Source organism: Protopterus annectens, chromosome 1.part2 (genome assembly GCF_019279795.1).
Source record: "Protopterus annectens isolate FY-2018-M chromosome 1.part2, PAN1.0, whole genome shotgun sequence".
In the NCBI taxonomy this organism is placed as follows: Eukaryota; Metazoa; Chordata; order Ceratodontiformes; family Protopteridae; genus Protopterus; species Protopterus annectens.
The window spans coordinates 631,277,840-631,305,698 of record NC_056727.1 but is presented as its reverse complement, the minus strand read 5'-3'; the positions used below and the strand labels follow the sequence as shown (position 1 = coordinate 631,305,698).

The following is a 27,859-nucleotide window of genomic DNA, read 5'->3' as shown; positions in this document are numbered from 1 at the left end:
TGACAGTACCCAGTCTGGCTTAGCACTGGATACGGTCCATAGCACCCGTGCCAGGCACAGGTACCGTGTCCGTGCCCACAGACACTGATCTGTATGACCTGCCAGGTGCAGTGTGTGGCTGTCCACAACCCCCTGTATATGGCAGCCATGAGGTGGAACTGTGTGCGTGCATACACACATGCGAAATGTTAACACCTAGGGCGACCACATACACGCACACACTGCACCAACAGTGCCCCACCCTGTACTCCTACCCCTCACCAACACACATACACACACATGTCAATTGGTGGTATCAGTGGCAGACTCAGGCATGCCTAATTCACACCCTGTGCATATGATGACACTGTGTCACCTCCTGCAATCTCCAACATCATTGCGGGAACAGGTAAACACATTGCTGATGCACAGGGTGACTACATAGAAGTGTATTAGTAGTATCATGTTGGTAACAGTACAGTGTGCTGATATAACTGTGTGTATATCCCAGCATGCCTGATGCAGTAACCATATGACTGTCCTGAATTATCTGCACCCATAGTACGTACCAAAGTGTAACAGATGCACATTATTGCATGCCGGTGGTAAGGATGTTAACAGATAGCCACATACATGGGTAGCACAGGGGGGAAGCTAATGCAAGTAGTGATATGCAATGATGGACATGTACAGTATTGGTGTCAAGTTGCCCACAACGACTATGCAATGTGGATGTTTGCGCATATTGATATGTGTGCAGTACCAATGTAATCCAAATCACAATTAACTATGACATAATATCAGTTCTACCATGGGCATCTGCGCTGTGCATTCCTGGGTACATGTTGATAGTGCCTACATATTTGCACTGTTACTTACTGTTAGTGTTACCCCTTCTTTGTTGTACAATGAACTACTTCCAGCCCTGCTTACTGTAGCTTTGTTTGCATGCATGTTCGCTTGGGGTTCCCTGGAACACTGCTTCCACCTGCAATGCAGAGTTACAGTGCTTCTGTGGACTCCTAGTGACATCTGCATAGCGTACGATACGTATGTCAAGTTTACACATGACAGAACGTCACTGTCCATCCTGTTTGCATGTACGTTGCCTGTGACACAGTGCACATGTCTTACCTGGCATATACCCACGTGTGCAGTCATATATACCAGTGCTATGAAACAGTAGCAGTACACCCACACATACACACCTTCAGTATGTTGTTCCCCATTGGCCCTATGTGTTGGTACTCACCATGGCAATCACACTACTAGGGTAGCATGTGCAAAGGTAACCTGTGAATCACCTCTATGGTCCAGTTGTGGTTTATGTGAGTCATGTGGCAATGTCACAGCTGCCACATGTATGCATTCAGCCATCACCCTTGGCCAGGAACGTACAACACATGTGTGGGATGCCACCACATAGCCAATCTGGGGACTGAGCTCTCTGAACCCAGTAATGCCATACCCTGTCAGGTGGCATGTCATACTACAGTGACTACAATACAAGTCAGACATAGACACGCACTGACAGCATGCTGAACACACTGGGGCATACGTGGGGACTCAGAATAGCATCCTGCCTGAGCATCACACACCTCCGCAGCTGGCACACAGGCATATGTTACGTTGGAACAGAGCACATGCCACACATGGCACACACATCCCGTGTGCCACACACTCACAGCCTGTAGGGCTACACAGCACACCTGCTACAGATGTGTCAGGTACCTGTCTTGGGCGCTGCACTGGGGTCCCGCTCAACAGGCTGTATCTGGTGAAGGTCACAGTGATATGCCTCAGGGGCACTATGGTCCACCACAAAACACATGCATACAGGTCAGTCAGAGACATGGACACATATGACTCAGTCATTGACCATGCCACTATGGATGACCTGAGACATACCTCCCTGGACTACATGATAGGGAACATAGAATGGATCTCTCAGCATGTGACATGGGCCAGTATGAGCCTGATCTTGGTTGCTAACATACCCTCACCAGGTATGCTACCAGGTATGCTACCACTATATGTAGGAAGGGTGTTGTATGTCTACATTCTGCTCAGTCTCCAATGTCATTCATAGGGTATCCGCTGGCTGTCAATGTGTGCTTACATGCTAGGGAAGCCACAATGATGTGCAAGGGGCAGCTTGCACGTGACACCCATGGCCCAATGTATATTGGCGAAGCTCCTTGATACACACATACTGCCTTATGCTGTAGGACACAGATTACATAGCCACCTCTGCGGGTATCACACAGGTTAGGACACTAACAGTGCTGCTACACAACACCAGCAGTGTACACCGCAAGATGCATGCACTGGACACTGTCCTCAGCACGGTGAACTGCAATGTCTGTGCAGTACCAGAGTCCTGATTCATGGCTCACAGGTGCAACCCATCACTGCCAGGTTATGCCTCATACCATGCCTGTTGTCCCCTACACATGTAACACACATGGACAGGGGGGTGGTATCCCAAGGCACCACAGATACACACACCTCCAGGATGTTGGCACAGCACAAAGCATCAGGGCCTATTCATGTGCAGCTAACAGTGTGTCAGACTGCCGTCTGGTTCATAGCCTGGCACACACAACCCTCCCATACACAGGAAAACCACCTGTCCTCCATAACAACACTGGCAATATGACAGTCTCAAGAACTGTCTTTATATGGCTGGACTGCATCCAGCCAAACATTGTGCGTGAGCATTACTGTAGTTACAACACACTAGTTGAAGGGTTCACAGCATGTGGTCACTGAATTGCAGTGGAATGACATGTTACCACTCCCACAACAGGTGGGAACATGCAGCACCTTTACATCAACTACATGTAGACTATATGGCCCAGACCAGATGTGTATCCCCTGCTGTAGGTATTTTACCATATACACCCACACTGTATAGACACATACCGCATGCAGCCCCTGCACAGTAAGACACAGTCATATTGTTATGCATTGCAAATACCATTTATCCACTCGAGGCATGTGTCAGACATGGTAACTACTGCAGGTCACAGGTATTTATGTGTATGTGTCACACGCATACATCATGTGTGCAATGCTATTGCTGGTTTAAGCAATGGCATGAATTGTTATGCACAAAGACCCACACAAGGTCATAATGTGTGACACAACCACACGTGGCAGTTGAGGGTTACCAAAACATACCTATCTGTACTCTGACAATGGTAATAGACCCAGCAGCAGAGCGCACTATTGGCATTACTGGCCAACTAGCCCTGTTTGGCTGTGCTGATGGACATCCTCTGTGTTTACTGGGGGAATATGCAGCATCTGGTGTATTGTAGTATTTGCCAAAAGGATCTGTTCTCTCACACTTGCATTTACACACACCCTACTACCCCCCCACACACACACACACACACACACTTGCCATTTGCAGGATTCATACCCCTACCTAACTAAGTCACGACACGTGAGAGAGACGCATTAGCGAAGCACACTATTCAGATTACTAGATGGTTCCTTTTCTCTGGCTGTACTTATAGGGTGCTGACATCATCAGTGTTTTGAAAGGGTAATGTGCATCAGGTAGTGTGATCTCCTGATTGCCAAAATTAACATGTTTTTTATACAGATTTGCACACACACAAACTCCCCACATCCAAACACACACACACTTGCCGGTTTCAAACCCCCTACCTAACTATGTTATGGCACTTGAGAGTGATGCTGTAGCAGATTGCGCTATTCTGATTACTGGTCAACGTTTCTTCTCCAGCTGTATGTATAGGGTGCTGGCATCATCACTGTTTGGAAAGGGTAATGTGCATCATGTAGTGTGATCTCCTGATTTCAGAAAAGCACATGTTTTTCATATAGAATTGCACACACACACACAGAGTCCCCACATCCAAACACACACACATGCCATTTACAGGTTTCAAACTCCTACCTAACTATATTATAACACTCGAGAGAGACGCATTAGCAGAGTGCGCTATTCAAATTACTGGGAGGTTTCCCTTCTCCTGCTGTACTTTTGGGGTGCTGACATCATCAGTGTTTAGAAAGGGGAATGTGCATCCTGTAGTGTGTTCTCCTAGTTGCCAAAAGGGATATTCTTTTCATAGAGACTTGCACACACACTAACCCCCTCCACACACACTGAACATTTGCAGGATTCAAACCCGTACCTAACTATGTTATGACACGCGAAACGGACGGATTAGCAGAGCTCGCTATTCGCATTACTGGGAGGTTTCCCTTCTCCTGCTGTACTTATAGGGTGCTGACATCATCAGTGTTTAGAAAGGGGAATATGCATCCTGTAGTGTGTTCTCCTAGTTGCCAAAAGGGATATTTCTTTCATACAGACTTGCACACACACATAACCCCCTCCACACACACTGAGCATTTGCAGGATTCAAACCCCTACCTAACTATGTTATGACACTCGAGACGGATGCATTAGCAGAGCACGCTATTTACATTACTGGGAGGTTTCCCTTCTCCTGCTGTACTTATAGGGTGCTGACATTATCAGTATTTAGAAAGGGGAATGTGCATCCTGTAGTGTGTTCTCCTAGTTGCCAAAAGGGATATTCCTTTCATACAGACTTGCACACACACTAACCCCCTCCACACACACTGAGCATTTGCAGGATTCAAACCCCTACCTATGTTATGGCACTCGAGACGGACGTATTAGCAGAGTGCGCTATTCGCATTACTGGGAGGGTTCCCTTCTCCTGCTGTACTTATAGGGTGCTGACATCATCAGTGTTTAGAAAGGGGAATGTGCATCCTGTAGTGTGTTCTCCTAGTTGCCAAAAGGGATATTTCTTTCATACAGACTTGCACACACACTAACCCCCTTCACACACACTGAGCATTTGCAGAATTCAAACCCCTACCTAACTATGTTATGACACTCAAGACGGACGCATTAGCTGAGCTCACTATTCGCATTACTGGGAGGTTTCCCTTCTCCTGCTGTACTTATAGGGTGCTGACATCATCAGTGTTTAGAAAGGGGAATGTGCATCCTGTAGTGTGTTTTCCCAGTTGCCAAAAGGGACATTTCCCTCACACAGACTTTCACACACACAAACCCCACTCACCCACCCACACTGAGCATTTGCAGGATTCAAACCCCTACCTAACTATATTATGACACTTGAGGGAGACACATTAGCAGAGCGCACTATTTGAATTACTGGGCATCTGTTCTGCACCTGCAATATTTATAGGGTGCTGACATCTTTATTTATACAGAGGTATGTACATGTAGTACTACCTGTCAGGTGGGGGATAGCATATATATGCATTTGCAGCCACCTACGTCAGGGTCAGATATGCACATCGCACTGGCAGGTTATGTTCTATACCATGCTTTGTGACCACAGGACCTGTAACAGACAAAACAACCAGTCCAGAACACCACACCCACATCCAGGACACACACTTAGCTTCCCTGGGAACAGTGCCAGGATATGCAGGTGTTCACATACACCATTCCAGTTGTTAACATCAGGTACAGGCATATTGTGTGTGAGAACTACTCAGGCCTCTACCACTTTACCCTACAGCCACTACAATTTGTGGGTCCATGTGCTATGGCAGAACCACACACCACAGCCACATGGGGGAATACATATTGCACCTGTCCATCTGCAACATGGGTGCTCACTGTTCCACACCAGAGGTAGACCACCATTGTTGATATCTGACCATACCCACCTTTCCCTGGACATCCATATCCCATCTCCACCCCCAGGCAAGGTTGTCACTGCACACAAACTGTATTTACCACAAGCAGACTCTACACTTGTGAAGACTGGGGTGGACGACTTCAGAGGACCCATGCTGGGGGACTATACTGGCCACTCAGCATAATCCTTGACAATTGCATTCTATGAGCATGTTTACGGTTTGCATTGATCATGCTATCCCACATATACCCATGACTGCTCCACAACAAGACACCTGTCAGGTGTACACCAGCCATTTATGAGCCATACAACAGACAGAGTGAGCTAATACATTGCAGAGCTGTAGCCCACAGAGGGAGGACATCTGTGAACAGTTCCGGCACGGCACTTCATTCACACATAATCATCACAACACAGTGTTGACAGTGGAATTGTCCAGAGAATGCAGATAGGGCTCCCCTCAGTCTGTTATTGACGGCCACTTAGTGTTAGAGATCCTCAGCAACCCTCTTCCAGCACACACCGACAACATGGCTGTGGCTTAGCACATTCAAACCCTGGGATCTCCACGGTGCCCCTGCTTGACAGAGGCACAGCTCACTAGCCTCACACATTGCCTTATGTGACCTACTTTACAGTGGCACAGTAGCCTACTGTACTGGGGATGGAGATGCCAAGCACACTCTGGCTGAGCTGTCATTCCCTAGGGCAACAAGCCTAGTATTGACCTCTACACCCATATGTTCAATTGTAGGATGCACAATATTTATTGTGCTGTTCTACTGTTTGCAGGTCTTTATTGCCATAGCATTCCCTGTTCCTATGCCAACTTGTTTATCTGTGGAAGATGTTTGCATATGACGGCAATCCACTATATCACTTATGTCTCTGTAGTCATTTACTGTGTGCACTGGGCAGATTGCTGTGTTGTGGTTGGTTCCTGGACTGACACGTACAAATACCAGATATGTGTGGCCAACTGCTAAACGGAGATATGGCCTAAATGTGTGAGCATGCCCAGTTCACCCTTTCCATGGCATGTTGTCTGACATATGCCTCATTTATCAAAGTGTACGAGCATGCCCAGTGTGAGCTTTCCATATGTTGCACTCTGAAGTCCACCACATATTTTGGTGTGTGTGAACTTCAACAATATCTCACATTTATGGTTGTGTGTTGGGTGTCATGTTGTGTACTAACTGGCCAACTGCTTCGTGTCTGCCACAACAGGGATTATACTGTGCCTGCAGGGATTGCATGGGATACTTTGCAGACAGTTGTCAACATACTTTCATAATGACCTAACACTGTAGTACCGTATAGTGTACTGGTTCAGTACTTTCACTGTGGTGGACAGTATCCTGGGCTTTAGTCCTATGACTGCTTGACATCTTCATAGTGAGCACAACAGACTGTGTAGGGGCCAGTTGTGCACATATGACCATGTTGCATTATGTTCAGATATGGACTACCTACACCAGGCTCGTCCAACATTGGTAGTGTATTCCACAACATGGGTGGACATTGGCAAACACTAGCGATGTTCCCTAGGCCATTTCTGATGCTAGTCACAGGGTGTGTTTGTCCTTCGACACACATTGTAACTGGAGTTTGCCATGACATATGTCATGGTTAGTATACTGTGCCTCCATCTACCTCTGACATAACAGTGATACCCAGGGTTAGCCTACCATCTCCCATCCACTCATCAGGATTCCTCTTGAGGGGTGTCGATAGGTGACTCTCTGGCCAACCTGTACTGGGAGTTTACTCATGGGTGGGGGTGGTTTCTGTGTTATGGATCATGCAGTACAGCTTGTCCTATGTATGTCAGTGCTGGGGTTCAGGCCTCTCATGTGCATAGCTCACTGCCATTCAGATTGTACAAGGTGCAGCATGTTCATTGATTCCAGGTTGGACATGGCTTCATACATCAGGCACAGCTTGCCTGTAGCTGGGCAGTATGGCAGTGTGTGGGGCTGCAGTTTGTTTACACAGGCAACACATGGCATCTGTTCATGCTCTTTGCTACTCCTGGTGGCGTACTTTTGTGGACTTTACAGTTGATGGAGGTGTCTGCTGAGGTATATCCCACAGGGGCTATTGTAGTCAATTGTGACGCTGATGGAGGATGACTGCAGAGCCACAGTGACATCCCCTTATCTACATCTGCCAACCTTCATGTTTGGGTGGGTATATAGTATATGTTTCTGCAAACACTACAGCCACATGTTTGTCCAGTGCAGGATATCTATCACCTTTTGCCTCCAGGTCTCTCATTACATGTTAGGTACATAATGGGTTAACACCTGTGTGGTAATTTGTGGGCACTTACTGTATATCCACGGTGGTTGTCTATACACAATTCTGCAATTAGCTTGCTGACATGGCTATGGCTACAGTTGTCTGTTTGTAGGTGGCCCTTTTGTGGGTTGCTTGTGTCAGCTGGGGGTCGGATATGGTGGGCTGTTTGTACTCCTCTGCATACATGTTCAGTAACAGTCCTTCCATGTTGGCCTATACCTATGGGACATATATACAGAATGGGGGGGGGGGCAGGACCAGGCCTTGTGGGATGCCACTCAAATCTGCTTTGTAGTCTGACATGGATGCGGCATGTCTGACCATGTCAGTTCTGTCCTTGGTCTGGTTTGCAACCCTCTACTGACATAGGGGTATATATTTAAGCTGGTGAACATATCCATACTGAACTCGTAGGGTATTGTCTAGAAGCATATGCACGGTCCAGCTATGCTGTGTGGACCACATTGCCCTCATCAATGACCTTAATGACTGCTTCAAATGGGTCAAACATGTTTAGGGGCAGGATCTGCAGTTATGACAGCCACACTGTGTAGGGTCCAGTATCAGTAGGTCCACAATAGCTTTCTGTCTGCGGTACATACTGATCCTTTCCATAGCTGTGCAGACCAAGCTTGTCAGGATCCTGGGGTGGTAGTTTGCAGTATCCATTCAGGCAACACCTTTGTTGTGAAGGACCACTGTTGTTGTACACTGCTCTTTGGGTACATATCCTGTGGTAAGGCTGACATTGGGCAGTAGTGTGATTTGGCATTCCATTATTCTTGGAGTCCATGTTGGCCTCAGCCCAGGACACCATCACATACCTTTGCTGCTGTGTGTTTTGCTTTGCAGATGATGGCTGTTACCTCAGCATCTGCAATGTCAGGGGCCAGCAGTCTGCTGGGATAGATATTTTGCATTCTGGGGGGTGGGGTTTGCACTGCACCTGTCAGGTTGTATGTTAGCAATATGTGTGTGTGTTTGGTATGTTGTTTGTAATATCTGTGTGATTCGGAGCATATCTGTGGATGCCCAACATGGTTCCTACCATCAGTTAAGTAAGCCTTGTGATTATCCTTAGTGTCCTGTACAATTTGTATCTTCATAGGTTCATGGGTTCATACTAGGCTATCCACCCTAGGGCATTAGTAAGCCTAGCCAGAGTGTGTGTGTCTTTCGCTGCCCCTTGCTATGTGACTATTATGGCCATTTATGACTTTCTTTACTGTGCCTCTGTCTGGTCGTGACACAGTGAAGACCCCCAGTAAACATGTACGATCATCCATCCACTTGGCAATATTCCTTTTGAGGGGTGTCAGTGAGGAGCTCTGCCTAACATGGATTGGGATCCTGTTTCTGGGTGTGGGGAGCCTCTGGGTTATGTATCTGTCCCTCCAGCACATCCTATTTCATTATGTGTTGAGGCTGACATCTGTCACTCTCACAGCTCCAATGGCTTTGATTTCCTGTGGTGGAGCATGTCCATTACTCCTGTGTTGGACATGGCTTTGTACAACAGACATACAATGCCTCTGTGTAGGCGGTCTGTGACTGCATTCAGCTGGGGTGTTTACAGCCAGGCAGCATATGACATATATTTCACACCCTTTATCCTCTTGGTGGGGTAACTATGAGGTCTTCCGAACCGCTGCAGGTGTCACGTCTGGTACATCCCATATGAGTCATTGTACTAGATTATGGGTCTGATAAGGGAACAGTCCAGCAGCACAGTGACCTCTGTTGATGTAGATGGGAATCCTTTCATGATACGGTGTCCAATATCGACAATCTTCCTAGCCACATTGGCATTGTGAGTGTCACATGACAGATTACTGTCGACTTGTGTCCCTAGGTCCCTGATTACTCCTTGCATACATAATGGTTTGCCACCTATGTGGTAATTTGTGTGTACCTTGTCTGGTATTTGGTGGGACATTCATACTGTCCAGTGTCTTCAGGATGTCTGGGTGGAGTTCTTGTGTGTGAGAGTGTGGTCTGTCGCATGCTACAGACTGTACAGCAGTTTTGACTACACTTAGGTGGACATGGGTGGTCTCCGCTGCTTTGTGCATTGTCAGTTACCTGGCCGTATGGGTGTCTGTGCTGCATATGGATGCTCCCCCTCCTTTGATGTTTTGGTCCAGGTGTTGGGGCCAAAACGCATGATATGTGGTATAACCTGGTAGTGCTGTTGTGCTATCACTAGGCTTGCATCAGGCTTCTGTCGATGTTCTCCATAATGGGAAGTGCCTCAGGGGCATGCATATTGCAGTTTACACATCTGGCATTGGTCAGCATTACCCTTATGTTTCTTACCACTTATGTTTTCTAGGGTGGTGGGTAGTCTTTTTGGGCTTGCCTACATACGGCTCTATGGAGGTGGCAAAGGCCTTATCCAGTATCCAGACACACAGGGGTAACAGGTGCAAGCCATCCCTGGAACAGCAGCATGGCTTGTCATGCTTGACATCTCAAGCAGACAGACATTAGACCCTCTTGGACTGACAGCTGTAACTGTGCCAGCTGTTAAACATGATCATTCTGTGTTTGTACTGTGGCATCATTCTTGGTGAGGGTTGGATGCTGCACATGGCCAGTGTCATACCGGCCTGGGGTACATACTCAGAGAGCTCATCCATGTCTCTTTTCATGTAGACCAGGGAGGTACATCTCAGGTCATTCACACCAGCATGGACATTGAGTGCATCATATTTCTGCTCGCTTTGGGGTGACCTGCGTACTTGTGTTATGTGGCATTTTGTGGCAGCCTACAGGCAGCTTACTCTACCCTTTCCCTTGTTCAGTCTGGTGAGTGGGACAGCAGTGTGTCTGCCTATACAGACACCTATTACAACTGTATCAGGCATGTTGTTTCTCCTTCTGGCCTGTGACTGTTTGGCACACCAGCTTTGTGTACTATGCGTTGCATGTGCTATGTTTGGAGGTTGTGGTTGCTTGTGATCTGCTTTGGAGGCTTCTGTTGGTGTGGTGTGTTTGTAATTAGGGCCTCCGGGAATGTTTTTCTGTGTTTATGTGTTTGGTTTACAGTTGTGGTAGGTCTATGTGGGACTGGGTTTGTGGTGTATGTGGTTACCTTCTCCTCCTGACTAGTTTTGACAGTACTGAGTTGGGGGAGCTCAACCTCTGGTTTGGATACATGGTTGCATCTATCACATATATTTGTATTTATTGGGGGGAGTTGTGGTTGTCTGTGTACTTGGGACAGGTGTCACATTGCCTCTGGATTCACAGATTCTACTTGTTGTGGCTGGACTTAGTGGATTGTATGTGTGGACATATGTTATTGCCATACTACTGGTCTGTGATTACTTCCCTTTTTATGTTTGCTCTATCATGTGGTGGCTTCCTCATTCTCTTGCATGGTTTGGTAATGGCTGGAGTCCAGCATGCCAGATGCCTGCGTGTATGGCATTGTGTGTTGTTGTTATTTGTGATTGCATACTCCAAGCATTCCTGGCTGTGTTCATGGAATGCCTGTATAACATGTTCTGCGGAGTGTCCCATATTCTGCACTTGCACAGGGCCTTCCGTGGATTCCACATCAGTTTGGAGGGCTGCAACCTATGCTTTACACATGTTTTTCACTGTGGTATTCTGGCCAGGGACTGGGGTCGGGATGTGCATATCCAGTGTGATTACTCTATGGTCTGGTCTTACCAGTGAAGGATACACTTCTCATCTTGCCATCCAGTACACATGTTGCTGATTATCACATCCAGTATGCTTACCCCTCTTGTGGGAGTGGTACGTTGTTCCTGGGCAATTTTGTTTAAGGATTCTGGGAACTTTTCTCCGACTGTGTTGGTGCTAGTATAATGCTCCCAGTGTATGTCTGGGTATTTTCACTCAAGCAATGTATTGTTGTTTTGGGGGCTTGATATATTCATGTATTCCAACATAGGCCAGGTGCAGTTCCTGGTATTAGGACAGTAGTCTGCAGCAGGCTATATACTGGGAGGCAGTTTTAGCCATTGGTATTTGACCATGGCTAATCCATGCTGCTTCTTGTTGTGGTACCAACATGGGGTGTGGTTATCCTTGACATTTATTGCTAGTCACCCTCCTTTTGTAGCTTGTTCCATGTTTTGCGGCTGTACAGCACAGTATGAGGTGTGACCTGGTAGTGTTAGGGTGCTGATGTGAGCCTTGACCCAGTTCTCTATTACAGGACTGATATCTACATTCTCCATACTGTGTGCGTTTACACTGCACACATCTTGCTGTTTAGACTTCTGGCATTGGGTAGCATTACATCGAGGTTCCTATCCCTTGTGGTACCTATGAAGGTGGGTTTGTGTTTTGAGACTTACCTACTCAGGGCATGCTGTGGGTACTGACAGCCTTTGCCAGTATCCATGGGGCATGGCATGATAGGTGCACGCCACCCCTAGCAGGTGGTGCATCATGTTATGCTCCGCATGTCTTCCCAGCCTGAAACACATTGGCTCCCCTTTGACTAACTGCATTACTTCAGCCAGTTATTGCACTTGATCATCCCATAGTCATTTTGTGGCTTCATGCTTGGTGAGGGTGGATGTTAGTCAGGGTGCTCAGGTGTGCATATAGTACATGGTGTTACATTACTTAACACATGGCATTCATGCCTCAGGTGGTGCTGCAGGGCTGCCTCTGTCGGATGCGCATATTACACTTCCCTGTACATGTTTGTGAGCAGGTCATGTCATTTTAGGCATCCATGTTATTATTTGAGTGAGTCACAGGGGGTAACATTCCCAGGGTTCCTACTGAGCCAGTGTATGTGCTATGCGTTGCCTCTTTGCCAAGGCCAGGGCATACTGGGCACACCTCCTTCTGCCTACTGGGGCAGGCTCAGGTTGTTCCTTCTCCGAGTCACGCTCTGCCTGTGATGGCCTTGGCAATGGTGGGGAGCTGTTTGGCCCAGCCCTATGCTGGTCCTGCTGCAGCTGTTTTCGCAAGATCATATTATGTAGCATAGCACATACCATGACAATTTGGGTACATGTAGTTGGTGTGTACTGCAAGGCTCCACCAGATGTGTCCAGACACCGGAACTGTGACTTCAGCAGCCCAAACACATGCTCTATTACATTACGTGTTTGTGCATGTGCCTCATTATGGCGTTCCTGTTCAGGTGTGTGTGCGTTTGTGATGGGTGTCATCAGCCATGGCTCCAGTGCATAACCTGCATCCCCCACTAGGTGTCCGTGTGGGATGTCCCCATTGGCAAATGTCTGGTACAGCTGCGTCAAATGCCAGATGTGGGAATCATGGTAACTCCCAGGGCAGCCAGCACCCACATTCATTATTATGCCCTGGGCATCACACACGAGCTGGCAGTTGATGGAGGGGAAGCCTTTGCGGTTAATGTAGGCCCTACCCCGCTCACCGGCTGGTGCTTTGATGCTTATGTGCGTGCAGTCTATTGCACCCACTACCTCAGGGTATTCCGCTATTTGCTGGAAGAGAAGCATATTGCTGGCCAATACCTCACAGGCATTGGGGAAATATACATGATCACCGACATGTGCTGACATGGCATCCAGGAACTGGTGCAGTACCCTGGAGGCTGATGCCTGTGATATCCCCATCATATCGCCAGTTGGTCTCTGGAAGGTACCTGTTGCTAGTATTCTTAGGCCAACACATACCTTGGTTTCCACTAGGATGGGTTCCCCTCTGTTGGTTCTGTGTGTGAGGCGTGGCCTGCACAGCTCAACTATTTGCTGCAGGAGCTCTCTGTTCACTCTATAGCGCTCTACTATCTCCAGCTCATGTAACCCGTGGTAGGTGATCCTGGGCCTGTACACTCTTCTCCGTCTCCTCAATGTGGGTTGTCTGGCACCATCTGCATTGTCACCACCCTCAGCAAGTCGCCTATGTCTCATTATGACAGCTATGGCAGCCCCTAACATTTCTGCTCTGAGTGAAGCTTTTTCAGTTTTCACTTCTATTAGCTTACTCCTGTCTTGCAGTGTCTCTTAAGAGGAACATCCTGCACTACTGTTTGCAGAGTTTTAAGTGCTGGGCTGGGCTACTATTCTGTCTGTGTAATTGCCTGCTTCTAATTGCTTTCACCTGCTAGCTTCAGCAGTAATCCCTGCTAGCTTTGTACTAATTCTGTTGCTTCCTTTTTCCTTTCTGTTTCCTCAGGGGGGAGCAACATGCATACTAGCAGAAACACGCTTACAGTGGCTTACACACGCGCACACGTGCTTACACGGTTCAGAATATACTTATTCGGGTTAAAACACGCGCACACCCACGCAAACTGTGTTACAAAGTCTGCCAACAGCCTCCTACATGCTCAGCCTGCCCTACACGCGCGCACACCAGCGCAAACAGTGTTAAACATCTACCAACACGCTCCCACATGCTCAGTCTGCCTTACACGCGCGCACACTGCCCTACACGCGCTTCATGGCGAGCACACGTGCGTATGCACGCCCAGCAAGAAACTTTAGTTTAAGTAACAGTGTACACCTTCCATTTCTTGACTTTCCCACACTTATCTTGTGGCACTCCTCTTTCCATGATCTGTGTCTGTCATCTGTCATGTTACACTGACCTCCAATGAACTGCATTTCTTTCTACCATTCCCCCTGTGATGTCACCTATCTCCTACTCTATTCCTCCCCCTTATGTATCTCTTACACTACTCAGACTGTGCTCATTTGCTATGTGACTGTGAGATTCAGTATCCTAACCCTCATTTACATGAGATTGCCTACTAATGCTTAGTTACATTTCTTACACTCAGCTTCCCCCCTTAGCAACCACTACACGGTGGCCATGTTGTTTTTGGTCTGCTGGTCCCTGCATTGTCATTCCATGTATTGCATAAAACCCACATTTGTGGGTTTATAACCTTCATTTTTATGTTTTATACAGCGCAGCCCGTTTGCGCGGGGCTGCGCTGGGTTTAAACATCGGCGATTGCCGAAAAAAAAAATATATATGTTTATTATTTTTGCATCGGGTTACCTTGCCAATGGCCACATATTTGGCCATTGGCATGCTGCCTGAGACATATGCACCCTTTATTTGGAGCTGACATGGCTCCGTTGTGAAATTTGCAGAAGCGTACTCAGTTGTCAATGGAGTACATTTCTGCAGCTAAAACGTCTCTTACACGGGCTGGTTTCTGCTTCGTGGATCGCTAATATACCTCATTTGCATACCTTTCGGCTGCAAGTGAGGTATTTAGCATGTCCACGCCCAGTCCGTGTAAGAGACGTTTTAGCTGGTCTCTTACACGGAGTTTAGGGCTGTTCCTGGATCGCGAGGCTTGCATGGAGTGTTATACGTCTCTTACACTCCGTGCAAGCCTTTGTGAATCCTGCCCTGACTTTCTCCCACCGTACACGACATGCATTTTTTGACTGAATATACCTCCAGAGTTTAATGACATTAAGTAAAAGAAATTCTGCCTCGGTGTAGTTTCTCCAGATACTTAGGTTTTTATGTACATTGATGGGAATGGATTCTTTCTATGTCAGGGCATAATTAAAAGTTCATGAAATCACTTTTGTTTCAGTCTTTAACATATGATATGAGTGCTCCTCTCAGTACCCACAATGTACCCAGAATTGACTCTTTTTGCATTTCATAAGGGGTTACTTAGATATGTTTGGAGATTCTTTGCCTATAATAAAGCGTTTCAGTTAGTTTGACATACAAACATGCAGGTGTGAGTGAGCACATGACACACACACGCACACATGCACACGCCCACACACACACACACACACACACACACACACACACACACACACACACACACACACACACACACACACACACTTCACTTTATGCCCATAACAGTTCAAGTTTTGATTACATCTGAGCTGTGATAACAAGTTTTCATAGAAACTTTGCTTCCCGTCCCACACACTTAATTTTTTTTAACAAGATATATCTCATGGTTTTACTGTGATCAAATAAAAGAAATTATTTTTATAGTAATGTACTTTGGCATACAGTACAGATAGATCCATGACCATTTTACTGGAATCAAGTGAAAGCTGTAATCATCTACTTTCTTCCACAGGCTAATCCCACACTCAAGTTATATCATTTTCACTATATACATTTCATGTTTGACAGTCATTATGCAAAAGTCCTTCAGCCTGCAGTAATATACTCAGTTTGTTTGGCATAAACACAGTACTTCTGACAATTCAGCTATGTGAACATTCAACTGTGTTCAGACAATAACAGGTTAATTCCATCAACAGTACTACCCTTTGACTGGGTACAATTCAAATGATTCAAATGATTGTGAACAAATAAAACAAATTCCTTCTGCAGTAAAGAATTCAGTTTGTCTCATACATCATAACAACACATTCCTCCATCCATCCGTAATCATTGAATTGTGATCAAAGAAAGATAGCTGCTTTCACACAAATACTCTCTTCCCAGATTAATTGCTTTCTGACAGGTATTCCCCTGATGGGATTACTATAATCAAGAAAAAGAAATTCTGACCATCACACTGTATACAGCATGTTTCTCATCCACACATCCCCTACCCATGATCATTTCATTTTGATGAAATGACAGTAAATGTGTTGCTTTCACAGACAGAGCAATTCACAGTTTTAACCCCCCATGAATTACTAATGTCTTGAGCACACCCTGAGAGTTCACTGTCTATCAACAGGTAGCTGAGTGATGCTCAGAACATGAAACCTAAAACACCACAGCATCATCTGAGAGAGACCTGAAATAGAGCAAGATGGTTAAGTGTCCTGTTTTCTCCTCTTTCTCCCTTCTATCTGAGTTTGTATGATCTTGAGTTGGTATACGTATGTGTACACACACACACACACACACACAAAAAAAAAATATATATATATATATATATATATATATATATATATATATATATTAATCTAGAGAGAGAGAGAGAGAGTTTGGGGTGCGGGGGGGGGGGTTGTTTTGACTAGTGGTCTCCAAAGGTTTTAGATGCTTTGGGTTTGAATAATCATGTTGTGATTAAATGACACTATTATTCATAGTGGACTCTATACCTCTGGTGAGTGATGGTGATCAAATTAATTATATTTATCCTGAGGCAGTGCTTTCACAGATCCCAACCCACCTCCACCAATGTATAAATGAGATAGTACTGTTGGCTCAGTACAAACATGCAGATTATGTCCCAACCCTTTAATGAGATCACACTTAAATATTTAGTTTTAATGAGAAAGTTGTACTCCCATCAAAATCCTTCATACCCCTGAGTCTATTTTCAGCCTGTGTTTTAACTTCGGGTGAAGTGTATAGTTAAATCTTATAAACTGTTCACTCTATTATTATTATTAAATAAATTAAGAAGCCAAGTTAAGTCCATTTTTAAACTGTCACTGAGTTGACACTGGGTGAAAACTAACTTTGTAACCTTATGTGTTGGTTGGCGTTGCTACTGGGTATCAAAATAACTCAGCAACCAAAGTTAAAGATTAATAATAAACATTTAGCCATTGTTATAGAAAGTTTAAAAAAGAAAAAATAACTGGTAAATAACAATAACCAGCTTCGGGAAGAAGTGTACCGATAACCACATGGCTGCAACGTCTGTACTGGCATACTTGGTTGTTATATACCTAGGCATATGCTGCCATCTAGTGGCTGACAGGCTATATGCAGACAGCCCTCTCAACAACAGAAACATGATTAACACTCCTAAGAATCTATTTCTTTACAGATCACTTACACTCCAGTTTGTTTTTCACAAGTTTTAGTGCAGTCCTTAGTAATGCAAACAGTGAAATTAAGAAAAACACCTAAAATTCCTATTCTGCTTCAAGGAACAAGATGATAAATCAATACTTGCTCAGAGGTTTTCCCACTTAAGACACACGAGACATATGTTTCAACCTCTTATAGCAAGAAATCTGGACAACCCCATTAACAATGGGGGGACAAAGACCCTAAAATAGGGACACTTTTTAAATAGTTCTCTTACAAACTTAGAAAATTGATAGAATAACAGGTTTTGCATTAACATACATTTTCTGAAGGGTTTGAAGCCAGTAACTCAAATGTCTATTATTTTCTGACTAAAACCCTCAATGATTTGTCAGAAAAACACAGTTTTATAAAAAAAAATGGACCAAAAATATGAGGCAGAAATCTGGACATTCTGCATAAATCTGTATAGTTGAGAGGTATGAAGAGAGCTGGGTTAATGGGCAAACAAATACTAGGCATCTGACTGCTGTAAGGGAAGATTAAACATCCAGTGGAAGTGTTTTTCTGAGGGGGATATTATTCATTATGCTGCCTCCCTGGACCAGCCAGGGAGAGATATGCAGTAGCTCTCACTCTCTCTCTCTCTCTCTCTCTCTCTCTCTCTCTCTATATATATATATATATAGAGAGGGAGACATTCACAATGGTTATGTTTCAATAGGGAAGATAAGACAGCAGGCAATTGTGGCACAGCTCATTTCTGTACAAAAGAGAACCTAGGTAAAGGTTCACCCCATCATAATGTCAGCTTACCCTAACCATCTAATAACTGCCACAGATTTTTGGCTAGCATCTGTGTTACAGATCACAGTGATTCCTCCTGGTAGTTGCAAGATCTCATTCCATAAAAATGGAAGCCCCCTGTCTGGAAGGCTATCCACAAAGTCACTGGCAACAATGAAACTCAGAAGCATCATGAAGCGAAAGGTAGAAGCCATAGTAGATGGCTTATGAATGATCATATGATCACAGGGTGTTATGGTGTATGAGTGGGTGAATGACGGGGGTAGGTCTGTATACAAAAATCACTGTACACACTACTATGAAGGATGTATACATTTTTTGATATATTTCACTCTAAGCAGTTTAAGAAAAGAAAAAATAGAGAAGTGAACAAAAATATTCTCATTATTTCAAACCAGAGCTAAAGAATGAAACATACTTTTCAAGGAAGAATGGATCTAGTGGTCCCCTCTTCATCAACTGCTAAAATATGAGTAAGAACAAACAGTTTATAGCTCACAGACAAGTTTTAGATTTGTTAAGCTAGTGGCATAGAGGAATACATTCCTGATTACCACTCGGGTGACCACACCGGTTACTAGCTCAGGTGCTTAATGATGCTGGCAGTAAGGATGGGCAGTTCAGGGGGTTGTGGGGGGGTGAATGGTGCAGCTATCTGCATATACTGCCATTATTTCTCAGAAGAGGACAGAGATACAGCAGCGCAGCCTAGGGATGGAATTAGGGTCACCAAGCCACTGATGGGTGGTAGCCTTTAAACTGAGTGAGCAGAAGCACATACTCTTAACGGAAGGACAATATGGACCACCACACTGAAGCGTTTCTAAAATTTCTCTCAATAAAGGGGGTGGGGTAAGGCTATCCAAAATGTTCTCACTGACATGATAGTGGCAGGAGCACAAAACACCCTAATAGCTGATTGAATGATGGTGCACCCCCTCTTGGAGAGCTCTCTTCCCAGTGTCAGGTGGAGCCCCCATAGCAGGGGAACAAATAGGCATTGTTTGAATGAAGGAAGACTTGATGGGCAGGAGGCATAGGGTTAAAAGTCACCAAAGTAAAAAAAAAAAAAGTCTTAGATTTTTGCATATGTTTTTCTGGTGCTGCTATTTCAAAATGTTATCTGGCTATCTACCAAAACATCATCAAAAGTGAGAAACTTCATTTTTATTTCATAAGGAATCTCCAACACAGCAATGACATACCTTGGCTGACACAGTCCCTTAAATTTGATCTGGAAGACTTTAACGAAAATCACCAACAGAAGAGCAAGTAGAACACTAGAAGCAGTAAATGAGACAATCTTCCATGTTGTCAGGCTGGTCCCCTGAATGTCAGGCCAAAACTCATCTGTTATAAAACAGAAAAAAAGTGTTTCTCAGTACTATGTATTGACCTGTTCTGGTAACTGATCACATTAATATGACAGGAAAGAGGAAAGAGAGACAGATTAATTTTTTTGTGGGACAGAGTCTTTAAAAATTAAGTGAGCAGTGTCTGTCATGTACAATGTATGCATAATGGCATGGATAAAGACCAGGCCAAGAACTGCAGTTACATTCCTTGTTTTGGTTAATTTTTAAGAGGTAGTTAGCTCCATGGCAGAAAGAAGCTTGGCTGGAACCACGAATACTCAAGTTGAAGTAATAGGCCTGGACACAAGAGGAGATGGGTGCACGGGGGGCTGGGTGTGAGTTTCAACCATAGATGAGGTACCCTTAAGTGGAAGCTGGAATGTGAGGTTCCATGTGAGTTGCTACTGTGTTACCAGCAATAGGAATGACAAAGCAGATTTGTCAGTCAGACATACAAAAATGCAATGTGCCAAATGTACTGTGACTGCACCCCTGGCCTCATGAAAGTGAGCTGCTCTTCCTCATCCAAATTCTAGCTCCCTTATACTTAAAATAACTTCCCTTGCCACTGAGTTACATCCTCATTCCATGGTCTCACCAGAAGTGCAGTGGCATACCAACACGTGGCATTAAGGACTTTTTCCATTAAGTGGAAAGACCCACCTGCCAAATGCCAGCATCAGACTACTGTGGCACCACAGGAATGAGCAGATGTACAGGGAAAATGGAAAAAAAAGTCAGCAGTGAGATTAAGGACCAGAAAGTGTAAGAAATAGCAGGAAAAATGTCTGACTCCACCACAAAGACAGAGAGAGAGCGAGAGAGAGAGAGAGAGAAAGGGAATACAAGCAGAAAAGTCAGAAACAAGTATTTCAGCTTTAACTCAATATGTGGCTTTATGTCTGCTGTGGTAACATTTTTATTTTCCATGTAGGAGAACTACAAGTTATGTACTCACCATAACGTTTGATGTATGTGGTCCATCTCGCCTCACATTCTTACTCACGGGTTCGGAGCCGAACATCGGCTCCGACTCGGCCAACTAATTTATTCTAGCACAAAGTCTCTAATTGGCTGGGCTAACCTGGTATCCCATGTAGCACTGCTCCCTAACCCCAGATCTAGTTTGCAGCAATCCATAATCACACCTGATGCACAACACCAGTACAGTAAGGTAGAACACTATCCAGGGTAGCAAAGAAAAAACAATCAATACCGAAGGGTACTGAAACCAATGTCGCCTCCAAATCCTCCAGGAAGGGGGTCAGGTGGGAGGGAACGTAAGAATGTGAGGCGAGATGGACCACATACATCAAACGTTATGGTGACTACATAACTTGTAGATGTTATGTGGTCCAATCTCGCCTACATTCTTACTCATGGGACAGCGTCCCCAGCACCTCTATCCTGGGAGGCTCAATGGAAAACACTCCTGAGCACAGTGGAACCAAAGGAAGCCGGGCCCCTAGAAGCCACGTCTAATTTGTAATGAGTAATAAAGGTATGGGGAGAAGTCCACGTGGCCGCAGCACAAATTTCATCCAAAGATAGCTTGGAATGATAAGCTACTGAAGTGGAAACAGCCCTGGTGAAATGAGCCTTGACGGGAAATGGTAAATTTCTGCCTGCTGATGAATAAACATAGGAGATGCAATCAGAAATCCATCTGGAAATTGTAATCTTAGAAAAAGAAGAACCTGTTCTATTTTCTGTAAATGACACGAACAGTTGGTCAGACTTATGAAGTTGTTTTGTCCTGTGTAAGTAAAACCGAAGCTGTCTGTGTACATCCAGCTGATGAAATTTAAACTCTGCCTTGTTGGAAAATTGGGGGAAGAAAATTGGCAGCTCAATAGACTGATTGAGATTAACAGCAGAGGTTACTTTCGGAAGAAAGGACAGATTAGGTCTCAAGGAAACCCCGTCCTTATGAAAGATTATGTACAGGGATCTGATGGACAACGCTTGAATCTCCGACACCCGTCAGGCTGATGTGATGGCTATTAAGAAAGCAGTCTTCCAGGACAGAAATTTCAATTCACAGGTGGCAGCTGGCTCGAACGGTGGTGAAGTCAGTGCTTGCAAGACAAAATTTAAATCCCATGGCATGATGGGTTCTGACACAGGAGGCCGTACTAACAAGGTGCCCCTCAAAAAGGCCTTGCATAGTTTATGAGCCATAAGAGAAGGTTTGTAAGAGGTATGAAAATTAGAAATAGTGGCCAGCTGGACTTTAATGGTCGCAGGAGCAGAACCCTGCTGAAAGAGAGTGGATAAAAAATCCAAGACAGCAGGGATGGGGGCAGTGAAGGGATCCAGTCCCTGTGCCTGAGCCCAAATAGAAAATCTTTTCCACTTGCTGGAGTAAATCTTCCTGGTAGAAGATTTATGAGAAGATGATAAAATGTGTACCACCTCAGGTGAATAGCGATGAAGTCTGACTAAGGATGGAAGTGGAGTAGTCAGGCTGTCAACCTGAGGGTCTGTAGGGAGGGATGGGACTGTCCCAACATGTCTGTTAACAGGTCTGGTGCTGGGTCCAGAATCCAAGGACTGTCCACTGCATACTGATGAAGAAAGGAGAACCAGACTTGGCGAGGCCAGTGTGGGGCAATTAGAATCATCTTGCTTCCCGAGGAAATGGCTTTCTGAATCACTTTTGGTAGTAGAGGAAATGGAGGGAAAGCATAGAGAAGACCGGGGGGCCAATCGTGGACTAGAGCATCCCTGGGTGACTCCCCCTGTGGGGGGATCAGATTGAAGTAGTTGCTGCACTTGGCATAGTGGGGATTGGCAAAAAGGTCACAGCAAGGCTGACCCCACCTGTTAAAAATCTGATCCGCAACTCGGCGGTTCAGGGACCACTCGTAAGGCATCAGAATAGCTCTGATTAGCCTGTCTGCTATCACATTGGCCTTCCCCAGAATGTGTGTTGCCACTAGGAACCATTGGGAAGACACTGCCCACTGCCACACTCGCATGGCCTCTCTGCATAGGGAATAAGACCTGGTTCCCCCTTGCTTGTTCAGGTACCACACCACGGACATGTTGTCTGAGTGAATAGCAATCGTTCCTAGGGGAAGAGAGATCTGCAATGCCCGCAATGCCAGTAACACCACTCTCATCTCTAGAACATTGATGTGCAGATGTACCTCATGATCTTGCCACGTGCTTTGGACCGTCCTGCCAAGATAATGCCCCCCCACCCCATCTGGGAGGCGTCCGTGGTCACCGTGGTAACAGGTGGCATAGGAATAAGCGGATTCCCTGTGTTCAAGTTGGAGGTGCATAGCCACCAACAGAGGTCCTGTTTGCACCGGTTGGTGATTAGGATCAAATGGGACAGGGGAAGCTCCTGGAAGGACCATTGGGCAGAGAGGAGCCACTGCAGAATCCTCATGTGTAATCTGGCTAGCGGTACCAACATGATGGTTGCTGCCATGGATCCCAGGAGCTGTAGAACCCATCTGGCCTGAACCTTCTTGAGGGGTAACAATGCACGAACCTGACCCTGCAACACCTCTATCCTTTCTTAGGGCAGGAACGCCTGCATATGGATGGTGTCCAGCTCTGCGCCTATAAATGTAACACACTGTAAGGGCAGCAAAGCAGACTTTCCCCAATTCAAGGTAATTCCTAGTTGATGGCAAAGGGCAATAGTAGTTTCTCTGGCCTGAATGAGAAGATGCCTGGTGGGGGCGGTGAGGAGCTAGTTGTCCAGGTATGGAAACACTTGCAATCCTTGACGTCTCAGGTGAGCCGTCACCACTGCCAGACACTTGGTGAACATCCTGGGGGCTGTGGTGAGACCAAAGGGCAGGGCACGAAATTGGAAATGACTGGCTCCCAGCCGGAAGCGTAAGAGACTCCTGGATGCCCTGTCCATTTTGATATGGTAGTAAGCATCCTTGAGATCGATGGAGCACATCCATACTTCTTTTCCCAGTAACGGAAAAATAGACTGAAGGGTGACCATTCGGAACATGGACTTCGGAATGAAGCGATTTAGATGGCTGAGATCCAGGATGGGCCTCAGGTCTCCTGTTTTTTTCGGCACCAAAAAGAGTCTTGAGTAGGTCCCTAATCCGATCTGGTCTGAGGGGACAGGTTGGATGACTCCTTTTTCCAGCAACTTTGAAATTTCTAGTGTTGCGTGATCCCTTTGACTGGGTGGGACGGCTGGGATTCTCTTGGCTGGCAGGAAGTCTGATAACAAGGGGATGGAATAACCTCCGGTAACTATTCGAAGCACCCACCGATCCTGAGTGATACTTGCCCAGGCTTCTGGGTACAACGAAATGCGGCCCCCACTGTCTCCAGAATAGCACAGTCAGGCAATACATCAGGGATGATGATATGGGGGCCCGCGAAAGGAATCACGGTCTCCCGAGTTGCGAGGGCCTCCTCTGCCCCTAGGGCGGCGTCTTCCAGAATAGCCTCCCCCTCCTCTGCCTCTGGAGGGGGACTCACCTTGAGCAGCAGGGAAAGGCTTCTGTGACTTTTTGAACCACATTTTCCCTCCCCTCTGAGCCTTGGGATAAGGCCTAGATGGAAGGGAAAAATGGACCCAAACGGCAGACAGAGTCTTCCCCTCTTGCTCGCATCTGGTGAGGGTGTCTTTCACTTTGGTCCCAAAGAGAGAGGACCCATCAAAGGGGGCGTCAGTGAAGGAAGACTTGAAGGCCTCTGCGAAGTGACACAGGCGCATCCAGGCTTGCCTCCTGAGGGCCACACCTGAACTAGCTGCCCTGCTCGCTCCTTCGGCTGTATAAGATATGAGCCTCATGGATGAGTTGACAATCGAGCCAAGGGTAGACAACTGGGCGTTAACCATCTGCGATAACGCCTCAAGTACGTTACCTGTCAAGGTATCTCCTAACTCCTTAAGGAGATCTCTCTGGAGCCGAGTAAAATGACACAGGTAATTCAGAGACCGAAGGGTGAAGGTTGCTGAAGAGAGGGTACGCTTCCCATACCGATCCATACTCCTGGACTCCTTGTTAGGAGGATGGATGGAGGAGGAAGACTAGGCTACTTCCTATTGAGTGGCCGCCGCCGCCACCACCATGGCATCCACAGAAACCTCTTTGGACAGGAACTCTTTCCCAGGGGGAGCTGAAAGAAGCTTATTAGTGTGTCTTGGTACAGGTTCCACTGAGTCAGGAGTCTCCCACACCCTCTGACAGATCACATCTAGGAGCTCATCGAAGGGTGGAGACCCCCAGGAGGTGGAAGATTGAGCCCCAAAGGCCTTGAGGAATACCAACTCCTCCTTAGAAGGGGTTTTGGATGACCAGCCACCTCTCTGCCTCAAAATCTCCAGGATGTCAGAGAAAGAGACGTCATCGGAGGACGACTTGGGGACCCGTCTACCTCTTCGAGGTCGGTATCAGAAGTGAGAGACTCATCCTGGGAGTCTATGTGCTTCCTCTTTCACAGCTTCTTTCTTGGGGGTTCCACAGGCAACGACTCCAAGGGGCCCTCAGAAAGTTGGGCACCGCTCATGGGGGTATCCCCAGACCTTGGGGCTTCGCCGTCAACTGATAGGGGGACATCAGAGGCTCTAGACGGTGTGGAAGGGAATGGAATGACCGATCCGGGTGATGCCACTGCAGATCTGGCCAGTGCAATCCTCATGGCCTCGAAGGCTGGCCCCCCCAAATCCGAGGACCGCCCAGCCTTTAAGGCCATGACCGGAGTCATGGTTCCTCGAGCCAAAGCGCCGAGAGGGAGGCTCGGAACCGACATGAGTCCCAAAGTATCCCCCTCAGGCCCGACTGAGGAAACCTGGGTTCTGAAACCAGAGGACGGTGCTGACATGGTAGGAGCCGACGTCGGCACCGATAAGACCTTAAGAGGTATCGGTGCTGGCAGAACATCACCCAGAGCCGAACATTCCGGCTCCGAAGACAAGGATGCGCTCGGAGGAGGAACCATAGGTGCACACATCGGGACTGGCTCCAGAGCCGACTGGGTCGGAGCTGAAAAAAGTTTAGCCAACACTGGCGACTGCAGGAGCCTCTGGACCACCCTATCCATGTTCAAATCAGATAGTCTGGAGGATAAGGAGGAGAGGGAAGGTGACTGTGATCTCCTATCTGGGGATCCACGTCTAACACTAGGAGACCGGCTCCGAATGGGCTCTAACAATATTGGAACCGAAGCAGATTCCATAACCACAGTTACCTCCTGCAGCCCCGAGGACAGAGGAGCTGAGGAGGTAGAATCCAATTTGGTAGACTTCTCCGGAGGCTCCGAAGATACAGATGGAGCCAGAGACCTTTTCTTAGCCTTAGAGGACTTTGCTTTAGATTGACCAGAGGAAGAGTCCAAGGACTCCTTAAAGGAAGGCTTCAGAAGACCCTTCAGTATCAGTTTATTTTTTCTTTCCTGTAGCACCCTCGGACTGAATGCGTGACAAAAGCTACAGGACTCTTGCAAATGTATAGCCCCCAGGCAGTATACACAAACCAAATGTCCATCAGTTATGGACATCTTGTAGCTGCATTTAGAACATTTCTTAAACCCAGAGGGTTTATGTTCCTTTGCTCCTTAGACATAATCAGCTAGCACACACAAACAAATTCGCAACAGGACTTTAGGCCAAACGGTTAAGGCGGGAACCACCGCTAACACCCACTGACAAGAATCTCTAAGTAAAACGATTCTAGAGAGACAATACACACACCGAAACGATAAACCCACTTGTTTTAAAGACAGGAAAAAAATTAAGACAAACAAGCAACAGAAGGAGGACTAGGTCCTCTAATTTAAACGGGCCTAGCCCGTGGGAACAGAGGGATACCAAAAATCACTCACACCACAAAAACATGCCAAACAACAATAACAACTAACTACGAAAATAGCTTTTTGAGAAAAACACCACCAAATAAGTGAAAAAGAAGTTTTAGAGCTACTTAGCCACAGCCAAGCGAGACCACGTCCTAGCTACATGAGCGGCAAACGAGATCTGGGGTTAGGGAGCAGTGCTACATGGGATACCAGATTAGCCCAGCCAATTAGAGACTTTGTGCTAGAATAAATTAGTTGGCTGAGTTGGAGCCGATGTTCGGCTCTGAACCCGTGAGTAAAAATGTTGGTGAGATTGGTCCACATAACATATGGTTTGATTTCTGCCCAAACACGCTATTGATCTTTTCAAAAATGTATACCCATGGCTAATTTGACCAACTAAAAGACCCATCCCTCTACCCAGCATCATACTGACTCCTGAGGAGTGATCACCACTTAGCCTTCCATGCTATGAATGACCCAGCACTCTTTGAATTCCTTCATGTAAACAGAACCAGTCATAAGCAAACACCTACTCTAGATACTTAAACCTATATTATTACATGAACAGGACCAGATGGAGTGATGGGTACCTAAATGAATGTTTTCTTCTTTTCTGGAACAGACTGCCCTTACATTTCAGGCAGTGTACTTCCATAATTTTTTAAATCAGTCTGGAAAACTGGGCAGCTGATTGCAATGTTCCAACTGGGATATGTGTGGAAAACTGACTTAAGAGGAAGCACTGTTAGCTTCCCACCATTACTGGGTAATGAAGTTGAGGTTCTTGATGGGCTGTCTGATTGTAAGCTTAGTAAGAACTTAGGAACCTATTAAATGCTGAGTACAAACCTTTTAAAAATCTAGCGTACAGTGAAACAAAGGCATGGCTGAATGAAGTTTTAGACCTGCACCTGTATAGTAACACCAAAACTTTGTAGTAAGAAGAGGATTAGTATCACTGTCTTGGAAGAAAGCTGTGATGGCTCTACAGAGGCCACCGGTCCTTTAAATCCAACTCCATATAGAACATTTTCAATGCTGAACCATGATTATAAAGTATTTGTGTTTATCCCAGCTGACGGAAAGGTTAAGGTGTTGCCAAAACTGCTACATATGGATCAATGTGGTTTCTGGAGGTGAAACAAATATGTAAGAAGATTAACTGAGCAATGATGATCCAAAGTGAAGCAGAGTGCAACAAGGCCCCATTATTGTAGGTAGGTCTTGATGTAG

At 46.1% G+C, this 27,859-nt stretch overlaps 1 protein-coding gene across 1 annotated transcript in view; it reads right to left on the bottom strand.

Annotated features, from left to right (window-relative positions):
• Positions 1–27,859, bottom strand: part of SUSD4 (sushi domain containing 4) — a 693,417-nt gene that overhangs the window by 313,533 nt on the left and 352,025 nt on the right. The window contains exon 6 of the mRNA XM_044060186.1: positions 19,682–19,826. Within this exon, the coding sequence (XP_043916121.1) occupies positions 19,682–19,826 (145 nt within the window). The remainder of the gene's footprint in view (positions 1–19,681; positions 19,827–27,859) is intronic.